Below are 12265 nucleotides of genomic sequence, written 5' to 3'. Positions count from 1 at the left end.
GATGTGACTCGCAGCTTGGTCTACCCTAGGTGTGACTCGCAGCTTGGTCTACCCCAGGTGTGACTCACAGCCTGGTCTACCCCAGGTGTGACTCGCAGCCTGGTCTACCCCAGGTGTGAATCATAGCCTGGTCTACCCCAGGAGTGACTCAGAGCCTGGTCTACCCCAGGTGTGACTCGCAGCCTAGTCGACCCCAGGTGTGAATCATAGCCTGGTCTACTCCAGGTGTGACATGCAGCCTGATCTACCCCAGGTGTGACTCGCAGCCTGGTCTACCCCAGGTGTGACTCGCAGCTTGGTGTACCCCAGGTGTGACTCGCAGCCTGGTCTACCCCAGGTGTGACTTATAGCCTTGTCTACCCCAGGTGTGACTCGCAGCCTGGTCTACCCCAGGTGTGACTCGCAGCCTGGTCTAGGTCTACCGTGGTCTACCCCAGGTGTGACTCGCAGCCTGGTCTACCCCAGGTGTGACTCATAGCCTGGTCTACCCCAGGTGTGACTCACAGCCTCGACTGCCCCAGGTGTGACTCATAGCCTTGTCTACCCCAGGTGAAGAAAAAATCTGTCTTCACAGATTGTTGAGGAAATTAAGATTGAAGATGTTTTTCGAATCCGATTTGGATACAGAATCACAGGCCCTAGAGGATGACATCCTACAGATGCGCCCCAAGAGTACTTTCGACCCTCAGATTCAAAATTCGATCTTGGATCTCTTCGAGAAGAGTGTCATTAATGACCTCAAAAGAATTAATTACCATAGCACTAAACCAGTTAATATTAAGAATAGCCAACTTGAACATGTTGAACAGCTGGCTAAAGATGAAGATTTAACTATCAAACCTGCGGATAAGGGTGGGGCAATCGTGATCATGGATTCATCCTACTACACACGGAGATGTCTGGAACTACTTAACGACACCGTTACTTACACAAAACTTGATAATGATCCACTACTTAGAATCAAAGCCATCATCCAGAAAGCTATTGACAATGCTTTGGAAAACAACTGGATTGATTCAAAAACAAGTCAGTTCCTTATAAACAAATATCCAATCACGCCTGTGTTCTATGGCTTACCAAAGGTTCATAAAGACAACATTAATCCGCCACTCAGACCAATAGTTGCGGGAACTGATAGCATATTTGACCCATTGGCCATCTATGTGGATCGTTTACTTCAACCTTTAATCCAGGAAATACCAACCTACCTGAAGGACACTACAGACTTCCTCAACTGTCTACAAGAAATCATAGCCCTGGACACTAGCTGCATTCTCTTTAGTATGGATGTATGCAGCCTTTACACCTCTATTCCCCACATCGAAGGGGTTGATGCTGTACTCTGGCTCCTGTTGAATCATGAACATATAAGAGGGAACAAAGAATTTATTGTGGAATTACTGGAAATAATTCTTCACAACAGTTACTTTAGATTTCAGGGCCAATACTATGTACAATCATCAGGTACTTCAATGGGGTCGGCCATGGCTCCGGTTTATGCTAACACCTACATGTATAAATTTGAAAAAGAAAACGTGTTGGATCACCCATTTTGGTCATTTAAAATCTTGACCTGGAAACGTTATATAGATGATATCTTCGGTATCTGGTGTGGTACACGAGATGAATTGGATCTTTTTTTGGAACATCTGAATTCAGTGAACAACACAATCAAATTCACAATGGAAGTAGGGGACCCTTCATTACATTTTTTGGATGTGAGCTTACAGATCAAAGAGGGTCACATCGACACCACGGTGTACCATAAACCAACAGACGTGAATAATCTTTTACATTTCAGCAGTTTCCATCCTAAACCCATGCTCAAAAGCCTACCATTCAGTCAAATGTTAAGATTGAAGAGAATTATCTCAGACCCAGCAGGCCTTGACTCAGAATGTTCATTTCTAGTTGAACGATTTGGATCTAGGGGGTATCCAGATACTATCACAGGAGAAGCCCGCAACAGATCAGAGACCTTCACGAAGGAACAACTACGCATCCCTAAAGTCAAGGATAAGTCCACACCGCTACTCTACATTTCAAAGTACTCACGACAGAGTTTCCAAATCAGCAAAACTCTGCGTAAAAATTGGACCATACTACACAATGATCCCTCTCTCCTGAAATTATTTCCCAAAGCACCAATGATGGCCTTTAAACGTGGACATAATCTCAAAGATAAACTAGTGAGAGCGGAAAGACCTCCTAAAGACAAACAACTTGTACTGAGTACCATAAAGAAGGGTACCTTTCCCTGCTTGAACTGTACGAACTGTAACAATGTTATAAAAGGTGAAACGATATCTCACCCACAAACTGGGAAGAAATTCAAAATCAGAGACTTTTCCACCTGCCTCTCCGCAGGTGTCATCTACTCATTGAAATGTCCCTGTGGTAAATTATACATAGGACAAACCACAAGACCCGTCAAAGAAAGATGGTCAGAACACAAATCCACCATCAGATGTAAGAATCTCAGATCCCCAGTGGCAAGGCACTTCATCGAATTCCAACATACGATTGCACAAATTAAATTTCAAGTCATAGAAATTGTCAAACGTCCACACAGAGGTGGCAATTACCAATCCCTGTTGTCACAGCGAGAGAAGTACTGGATCCACACACTTGACACTTTGCAACCTAAGGGTCTGAATGATGAATTCTCTTTGAGTTGCTTTCTATAGTGAATTGTGAAACTCACATGTTACATCGCCAACTACTATACACAAGTGTCAGTATCCCGGACCTTAAAAAAAATTTTTTTCTTTGTCATTACAAGTGTTGTGACTTTGATGTTTTCTTCAAGGGAACTGTATTTTCCTATGTTTGACTTGCCTATATTCACTTAAATGTTTGCACCTGTTCACGAATGACCAATTGAACCATCTCTCCATTCGTTCGAACCTTGTATGAGTAATAGGCTACATCGCAATCTTTTATCCCCTTGCCATTGAATTATACTTGTCTCACTATATAATGAGTAGCCTCATGACTCTACATGATTTGTTTTGGACTATTAAGAGTAAACTGCATGTACCATTTGTGCTATCTATCATGACTGTAACGATTATTGTACTATTCACAAATTTCTGTTCCATTAGAACCAAAATTATAAAATGCGTTGCGATGGTGAACACCAGAATTCTTATGTTTCATTATGGAACATATTAACTCTACTTTTCTTATTTATCCTGATCTCTGGTCAGTCCCTATGAGTACGCTTGCACTATGCGCCATTGCATGATGGCCTCCATATTCCTCACTCACCGGCTTCTATGCCCTTTTCTATGTTTATTATTTAGTTTCCTTTCTACGTCTGACGGCGTGTCCCCAGCACAGCTCGTTCCCTAGGTTACGACCGCGCGGAGCCACTGCCTGCCGGTTTCAGTTTCCACTAACAGTGTTCCCCGCACTGTACAGGTAAGCTACCGCTACTTGGGTCCCTTTGCCCGGTTGGGAGACCCCAGGTTTATTTTTCTCCAGTATAACAGAAATGTATATGTCCCCACTTAGGTGCCAGCAGTACGTGTCTCTTTGCAGATGCCCTGCATCGTATAATTGTTTCGAATACTTGTTGACCACACGGATGCCCCTGTTGCCTTGGCTACTCGTCCCGCAACTCGAGTGAGTGCATTCTTTAAAACCAATTCCGGTTTATTTTAAGTATTATTTATTTTATTCAGTAGCGCTCTTTTGGAGTTATTCTTTCTCCGTCCACAGGAGGGGTATGGTTTTTTCTTAAACACGCTCCCCATATTGACTCAGCTTTTTCACTATTCAAGGGTGGTCCTTGCTATTTAGAACCCACTACCGCTTTTGGCTTATCTCGATCTGTCTGACTCTTCATCACGCCATTTTCTAGATCCCACCATGTAGGTGGATCTCACACAATACATCTCCTTTGTTATGTGTTTAGCTATTAGTATAGAGTGTTTCTCTTTGATCTGTTAGTTCACTCTTTTCACCATACTAGATCTCCAGTATTCTGCTCTTCACCATCTCGCTAGCATCCCGAGTTATGTACAGCTTGTCAGTCAGTCCTTGACTGTTATGGAAATAAAATAAAAGATTTTACTTTTTGTCTCCTTGAAATGTTGTCAACAGTTCAATTGGGCCCTTATGAAGAAGAGGTTACCCTCGAAACGCGTCGGCCACTCCACAATTGGACAGCATCACCTCTCCATCATTTATTGCTTCTTCGCAATTTGTTTTAATATGTTAAACGTCACGAATTACTTTGTACAACAGAATGTGCCTTTTGGCAAATTTTGTTTTCCTCTTTGCCAAATAAATTGTTATATGCTCAACTAACAAACTGCTGTTATATATCTATATCCATATATTTGAAGGCCCTATGTGGCATCAGTAAACAGTGTGCAGGGGACGGGAGGGCCCCACTTTTTGGGTCCTCTTCTATTTTCTCTTTTCTGATTTAGGCTTTGTGCCAAGGCCTTTTTTCCTCCCCCGCACCTTTAAATTCTTAAACCAGCTCTTCTGTACATATAATGATGATTTGAATTTCTATATCAATTGTTACCAGGTGTGCACCACTGTCAGCATTTTTGTTTTCTCCATATGTACTGGTCTTCCAGTGTGGCACGTACCAAGTGGGTAGCACCCTGATATAAACCTTGTTCATTATAAATATGTCATTTTCTCGCATCAACGAGATCACAGATAAACACGCAACTACACTTGCATTTGATGCGGAAGAAGCTAAACGCATATTAGCTCTCATCAAGGATACAGACCAATCTTTACAGAGTAAAGTCAGCCCAGACAAAATAATCTTTCAATTAGAAAAACTCATTAGACGCGAGATATCGCAGAAATTACATGCCAGTACCCTAGTGGAATATTACAAATCACAGAGAATCCCTAGAGGATTGAGGGTATATTTGAGACCTACACTCTGCAGCGAGAGCAAAGCATTTGTTGCTAAATGGGATCAAATTCTGAACAAGTGTTCACTTGACTTGATCTTACTTACGATTGAGGAACTTTCCAAGTCATTGACATCCATCGACAAAGACATAGAAGCACTGACAATACAGCTTTCAGAATTCAAGTCAAAAGAGGATCTGACACAACTTTTGGAAGATATCAATTCCAAATTGAGCAATTACAAAGCAGACATAGAACAAAGGAAACTTCGTAAGTTTAAACGCGATACGTTCGATTATTTGAACGATATCGTGTATACCTGGCAGGAGTTTTACCATCACAGAAACGCCAGCAGAAGTCGAGCTAATAATCTTAACAACTCCAACTCAGGGAGTGATAGTAGTAGTAGCAGTGTGGGAGAACCAATACCGAAAGACCAGTCACAAGAACAAATTCCACAGCAAGTACCAACACCTGGGACCACAATTCCCCACCTTACACCATCTCAATCTGGGACAGTTGCTAGTACCACAGGTGTTTTTTTAGGCCTGAGAGACAGACAAAAAGAAAAAGAAAAACACGACGAGGCAAGAAAAACACAAAAAGGAAGATACAAATAAGTGAAAATCTAGTCATCAACCTATCAAGCAAAAACCTGACGAGTGGCCAACTTGATATCTTAAACCGTGGTCTTTCCTTTGTTCCTACTTGCAACACATCACTATTTGAAGAAAAAATCTGTCTTCACAGATTGTTGAGGAAATTAAGATTGAAGATGTTTTTCGAATCCGATTTGGATACAGAATCACAGGCCCTAGAGGATGACATCCTACAGATGCGCCCCAAGAGTACTCTCGACCCTCAGATTCAAAATTCGATCTTGGATCTCTTCGAGAAGAGTGTCATTAATGACCTCAAAAGAATTAATTACCATAGCACTAAACCAGTTAATATTAAGAATAGCCAACTTGAACATGTTGAACAGCTGGCTAAAGATGAAGATTTAACTATCAAACCTGCGGATAAGGGTGGGGCAATCGTGATCATGGATTCATCCTACTACACACGGAGATGTCTGGAACTACTTAACGACACCGTTACTTACACAAAACTTGATAATGATCCACTACTTAGAATCAAAGCCATCATCCAGAAAGCTATTGACAATGCTTTGGAAAACAACTGGATTGATTCAAAAACAAGTCAGTTCCTTATAAACAAATATCCAATCACGCCTGTGTTCTATGGCTTACCAAAGGTTCATAAAGACAACATTAATCCGCCACTCAGACCAATAGTTGCGGGAACTGATAGCATATTTGACCCATTGGCCATCTATGTGGATCGTTTACTTCAACCTTTAATCCAGGAAATACCAACCTACCTGAAGGACACTACAGACTTCCTCAACTGTCTACAAGAAATCATAGCCCTGGACACTAGCTGCATTCTCTTTAGTATGGATGTATGCAGCCTTTACACCTCTATTCCCCACATCGAAGGGGTTGATGCTGTACTCTGGCTCCTGTTGAATCATGAACATATAAGAGGGAACAAAGAATTTATTGTGGAATTACTGGAAATAATTCTTCACAACAGTTACTTTAGATTTCAGGGCCAATACTATGTACAATCATCAGGTACTTCAATGGGGTCGGCCATGGCTCCGGTTTATGCTAACACCTACATGTATAAATTTGAAAAAGAAAACGTGTTGGATCACCCATTTTGGTCATTTAAAATCTTGACCTGGAAACGTTATATAGATGATATCTTCGGTATCTGGTGTGGTACACGAGATGAATTGGATCTTTTTTTGGAACATCTGAATTCAGTGAACAACACAATCAAATTCACAATGGAAGTAGGGGACCCTTCATTACATTTTTTGGATGTGAGCTTACAGATCAAAGAGGGTCACATCGACACCACGGTGTACCATAAACCAACAGACGTGAATAATCTTTTACATTTCAGCAGTTTCCATCCTAAACCCATGCTCAAAAGCCTACCATTCAGTCAAATGTTAAGATTGAAGAGAATTATCTCAGACCCAGCAGGCCTTGACTCAGAATGTTCATTTCTAGTTGAACGATTTGGATCTAGGGGGTATCCAGATACTATCACAGGAGAAGCCCGCAACAGATCAGAGACCTTCACGAAGGAACAACTACGCATCCCTAAAGTCAAGGATAAGTCCACACCGCTACTCTACATTTCAAAGTACTCACGACAGAGTTTCCAAATCAGCAAAACTCTGCGTAAAAATTGGACCATACTACACAATGATCCCTCTCTCCTGAAATTATTTCCCAAAGCACCAATGATGGCCTTTAAACGTGGACATAATCTCAAAGATAAACTAGTGAGAGCGGAAAGACCTCCTAAAGACAAACAACTTGTACTGAGTACCATAAAGAAGGGTACCTTTCCCTGCTTGAACTGTACGAACTGTAACAATGTTATAAAAGGTGAAACGATATCTCACCCACAAACTGGGAAGAAATTCAAAATCAGAGACTTTTCCACCTGCCTCTCCGCAGGTGTCATCTACTCATTGAAATGTCCCTGTGGTAAATTATACATAGGACAAACCACAAGACCCGTCAAAGAAAGATGGTCAGAACACAAATCCACCATCAGATGTAAGAATCTCAGATCCCCAGTGGCAAGGCACTTCATCGAATTCCAACATACGATTGCACAAATTAAATTTCAAGTCATAGAAATTGTCAAACGTCCACACAGAGGTGGCAATTACCAATCCCTGTTGTCACAGCGAGAGAAGTACTGGATCCACACACTTGACACTTTGCAACCTAAGGGTCTGAATGATGAATTCTCTTTGAGTTGCTTTCTATAGTGAATTGTGAAACTCACATGTTACATCGCCAACTACTATACACAAGTGTCAGTATCCCGGACCTTAAAAAAAATTTTTTTCTTTGTCATTACAAGTGTTGTGACTTTGATGTTTTCTTCAAGGGAACTGTATTTTCCTATGTTTGACTTGCCTATATTCACTTAAATGTTTGCACCTGTTCACGAATGACCAATTGAACCATCTCTCCATTCGTTCGAACCTTGTATGAGTAATAGGCTACATCGCAATCTTTTATCCCCTTGCCATTGAATTATACTTGTCTCACTATATAATGAGTAGCCTCATGACTCTACATGATTTGTTTTGGACTATTAAGAGTAAACTGCATGTACCATTTGTGCTATCTATCATGACTGTAACGATTATTGTACTATTCACAAATTTCTGTTCCATTAGAACCAAAATTATAAAATGCGTTGCGATGGTGAACACCAGAATTCTTATGTTTCATTATGGAACATATTAACTCTACTTTTCTTATTTATCCTGATCTCTGGTCAGTCCCTATGAGTACGCTTGCACTATGCGCCATTGCATGATGGCCTCCATATTCCTCACTCACCGGCTTCTATGCCCTTTTCTATGTTTATTATTTAGTTTCCTTTCTACGTCTGACGGCGTGTCCCCAGCACAGCTCGTTCCCTAGGTTACGACCGCGCGGAGCCACTGCCTGCCGGTTTCAGTTTCCACTAACAGTGTTCCCCGCACTGTACAGGTAAGCTACCGCTACTTGGGTCCCTTTGCCCGGTTGGGAGACCCCAGGTTTATTTTTCTCCAGTATAACAGAAATGTATATGTCCCCACTTAGGTGCCAGCAGTACGTGTCTCTTTGCAGATGCCCTGCATCGTATAATTGTTTCGAATACTTGTTGACCACACGGATGCCCCTGTTGCCTTGGCTACTCGTCCCGCAACTCGAGTGAGTGCATTCTTTAAAACCAATTCCGGTTTATTTTAAGTATTATTTATTTTATTCAGTAGCGCTCTTTTGGAGTTATTCTTTCTCCGTCCACAGGAGGGGTATGGTTTTTTCTTAAACACGCTCCCCATATTGACTCAGCTTTTTCACTATTCAAGGGTGGTCCTTGCTATTTAGAACCCACTACCGCTTTTGGCTTATCTCGATCTGTCTGACTCTTCATCACGCCATTTTCTAGATCCCACCATGTAGGTGGATCTCACACAATACATCTCCTTTGTTATGTGTTTAGCTATTAGTATAGAGTGTTTCTCTTTGATCTGTTAGTTCACTCTTTTCACCATACTAGATCTCCAGTATTCTGCTCTTCACCATCTCGCTAGCATCCCGAGTTATGTACAGCTTGTCAGTCAGTCCTTGACTGTTATGGAAATAAAATAAAAGATTTTACTTTTTGTCTCCTTGAAATGTTGTCAACAGTTCAATTGGGCCCTTATGAAGAAGAGGTTACCCTCGAAACGCGTCGGCCACTCCACAATTGGACAGCATCACCTCTCCATCATTTATTGCTTCTTCGCAATTTGTTTTAATATGTTAAACGTCACGAATTACTTTGTACAACAGAATGTGCCTTTTGGCAAATTTTGTTTTCCTCTTTGCCAAATAAATTGTTATATGCTCAACTAACAAACTGCTGTTATATATCTATATCCATATATTTGAAGGCCCTATGTGGCATCAGTAAACAGTGTGCAGGGGACGGGAGGGCCCCACTTTTTGGGTCCTCTTCTATTTTCTCGTGACTCAAAGCCTGGTCTACCCCAGGTGTTACTCGCAGCCTGGTCTACCCCAGGTGTGACTCGCAGCTTGGTCTACCCCAGGTGTGACTCGAAGCCTAGTCTACCCCAGTTGTTACTCGCAGCTTGGTCTACCCCAGGTGTGACTCACAGCCTGGTCCACCCCAGGTGTGACTCGCAGCTTGGTCTACCCCAGGTGTGACTTGCAGCTTGGTCTACCCCAGGTGTGACTCACAGCCTGGTCTACCCCAGGTGTGACTCACAGCCTGGTCTACCCCAGGTGTGACTCGCAGCCTGGTCTACTCCAGGTGTGACTCGCAGACTGGTCTACCCAGGTGTGAATCATAGCCTGGTCTACCCCAGGAGTGACTCACAGCCTGGTCTACCCCAGGTGTGACTTGCAGCCTGGTCGACATCAGGTGTGAATCATAGCCTGGTCTACCCCAGGTGTGACTCATAGCCTGGTCCACCCCAGGTGCGACTCGCAGCCTGGTCTACTGCAGCTGTGACTCGCAGCCTGGTCTAGGTCTACCATGGTCTACCCCAGGTGTGACTCGCAGCCTGGTCTACCCCAGGTGTGACTCGCAGCCTTGTCTATCCAGGTGTGACTCACAGCCTGGTCTACCCCAGTTGTGACTCTTAGCCTGGTCGACCCCAGGTGTGAATCATAGCCTGATCTACCCCAGGTGTGACTTGCAGCCTGATTTAACCCAGGTGTGACTCGCAGCCTGGTCTACCCCAGGTGTGACTCGCAGCTTGGTCTACCTCAGGTGTGACTCAAAGCCTAGTCTACCCCAGGTGTTACTCGCAGCTTGGTCTACCCCAGGTGTGACTCACAGCCTGGTCTACCCCAGGTGTGACTCATAGCCTGGTCCACCCCAGGTGCGACTCGCAGGCTGGTCTACTGCAGCTGTGACTCGCAGCCTGGTCTAGGTCTACCGTGGTCTACCCCAGGTGTGACTCACAGCCGGGTCTGCCCCAGGTGTGACTCATTGCCTGGTCTACCCCAGGTGTGACTCATAGCGTGGTCTACCCCAGGTGTGACTCAAAGCCTGGTCTACCCCAGGTGTGACTCAAAGCTTGGTCTACCCCAGGTGTGACTCGCAGCTTGGTCTACCCCAGGTGTGACTCACAGCCTGGTCTACTCCAGGTGTGACTCGCAGCTTGGTCCACCCCAGGAGTGACTCACAGCCTGGTCTATCCCAGGTGTGACTCACAGCCTGCTCTTCCCAGGTGTGAATCATAGCCTGGTCTACCCCAGGAGTGACTCACAGCCTGGTCTACCCCAGGTGTGACTCATAGCCTGGTCTACCCCAGGTGTGACTCAAAGCCTGGTCTACCCCAGGTGTTACTCGCAGCTTGGTCTACCCCAGGTGTGACTCGCAGCTTGGTCTACCCCAGGTGTGACTCACAGCCTGGTCTACCCCAGGTGTGACTCACAGCTTGGTCTACCCCAGGTGTGACTCGCAGCTTGGTCTACCCCAGGTTTCACTCACAGCCTGGTCTACCCCAGGAGTGACTCACAGCCTGGTCTACCCCAGGTGTGACTCGCAGCCTTGCCTACCCAGGTGTGAATCATAGCCTGGTCTACCCCAGTTGTGACTCGTAGCCTGGTCTACCCCAGGTGTGACTCGCAGCTTGGTCTAGGTCTACCGTGGTCTACTCCAGGTGTGACTAGCAGCCTGGTCTACCCCAGGTGTGACTCATAGCCTGGTCTATGTCTACCGTGGTCTACCCCAGGTGTGACTCGCAGTCTGGTCTATCCCAGGTGTGACTCACAGCCTGTTCTACCCCAGGTGTGACTTGCAGCCTGGTCTACCCCAGGTGTGACTCACAGCTTGGTCTACCCCGGGTGTGACTTGCAGCATGGTCTACCCCAGGTGTGACTCACAGCCTGTTCTACACCAGGTGTAACTCGCAGCTTGGTCTACCAAGGTGTGACTCGCAGCTTGGTCTACCCCAGGTGTGACTCGCAGCCTGGTCTACCCCAGGTGTGACTCGCAGCCTGGTCTACCCCAGGTGTGACTCACAGCGACTCGCTGCTTGGTCTACTGTAGTCTACCCCAGGTGTGGCTCGCAGCCTGGTCTACCCCAGGTGTGACTTGCAGCTTGGACTACCACAGGTGTGACTCGCAGCCTACCCAGGTGTGACTCGTTGCCTACCCCAGGTGTGACTCACAGCCTGGTCTACCGCGGCTGTGACTCACAGCCTGGTCTACCGCAGGTGTGACTCGCAGCCTGGTCTAGGTCTACCGTGGTCTACCCCAGGTGTGACTCGCAGCCTGGTCCACCCCAGGAGTGACTCACAGCCTGGTCTTCCCTAGGTGTGACTCGCAGCCTGGTCTACCCCAGGTGAGACTCACAGCTTGGTCTACCCCAAGTTTGACTCTCAGCTTGGTCTACCCCAGGTGTGACTCACAGCTTGGTCTACCTCGGGTGTGACTCGCAGCCTGGTCTACCACAGGTGTGACTCGCAGCCTGGTCTACCCCGAGTGTGACTCACAGCCTGGTCTACCCCAGGTTAGACTCGCAGCTTTGTCTACCACAGGTGTGACTCACAGCCTGGTCTACCCTGGGTGTGACTCACAGCCTGGTCTACCCCAGGTGTGACTCGCAGCCTGGTCTACCCCAGGTGTGACTCACAGCTTGGTCTACCCCGGGTGTGACTCGCAGCTTGGTCTACCCCGGGTGTGACTTGCAGCATGGTCTACCCCAGGTGTGACTCACAGCCTGGTCTACACCAGGTGTAACTCGCAGCTTGGTCTACCCAGGTGTGAC

The 12265-nt window shown here is 45.4% G+C and overlaps 2 protein-coding genes across 2 annotated transcripts; both read left to right on the top strand.

Annotated features, from left to right (window-relative positions):
• The first annotated feature begins 599 nt into the window (after positions 1 to 599).
• LOC138563362 (uncharacterized) lies at positions 600 to 4318 on the top strand. The gene is made up of 3 exons (XM_069642844.1): positions 600 to 3423; positions 3517 to 3627; positions 4108 to 4318. The coding sequence occupies exon 1, from the start codon at positions 600 to 602 to the stop codon at positions 2685 to 2687; it is 2088 nt and encodes a 695-aa protein (XP_069498945.1). The 3' UTR covers positions 2688 to 3423; positions 3517 to 3627; positions 4108 to 4318.
• Positions 4319 to 5662: 1344 nt separating this feature from the next.
• LOC138563361 (uncharacterized) lies at positions 5663 to 9381 on the top strand. Its single transcript, XM_069642843.1, has 3 exons — positions 5663 to 8486; positions 8580 to 8690; positions 9171 to 9381. The coding sequence occupies exon 1, from the start codon at positions 5663 to 5665 to the stop codon at positions 7748 to 7750; it is 2088 nt and encodes a 695-aa protein (XP_069498944.1). The 3' UTR covers positions 7751 to 8486; positions 8580 to 8690; positions 9171 to 9381.
• Positions 9382 to 12265: the final 2884 nt, after the last annotated feature.

The sequence above is a fragment of the Ambystoma mexicanum genome, chromosome 1q, assembly GCF_040938575.1.
Source record: "Ambystoma mexicanum isolate Mex_15411 chromosome 1q, UKY_AmexF1_1, whole genome shotgun sequence".
Lineage (NCBI taxonomy): Eukaryota > Metazoa > Chordata > Amphibia > Caudata > Ambystomatidae > Ambystoma > Ambystoma mexicanum.
The sequence above is the reverse complement of the archived record's forward strand: the minus strand, read 5'-3'. Positions and strand labels throughout refer to the sequence as shown.

Excerpts from the sequence above, each read along its gene's own strand:
- LOC138563361 (XM_069642843.1), top strand. The coding sequence starts at position 5,663 with ATGTTTTTCGAATCCGATTTGGATACAGAATCACAGGCCCTAGAGGAT.
- LOC138563362 (XM_069642844.1), top strand. The coding sequence starts at position 600 with ATGTTTTTCGAATCCGATTTGGATACAGAATCACAGGCCCTAGAGGAT.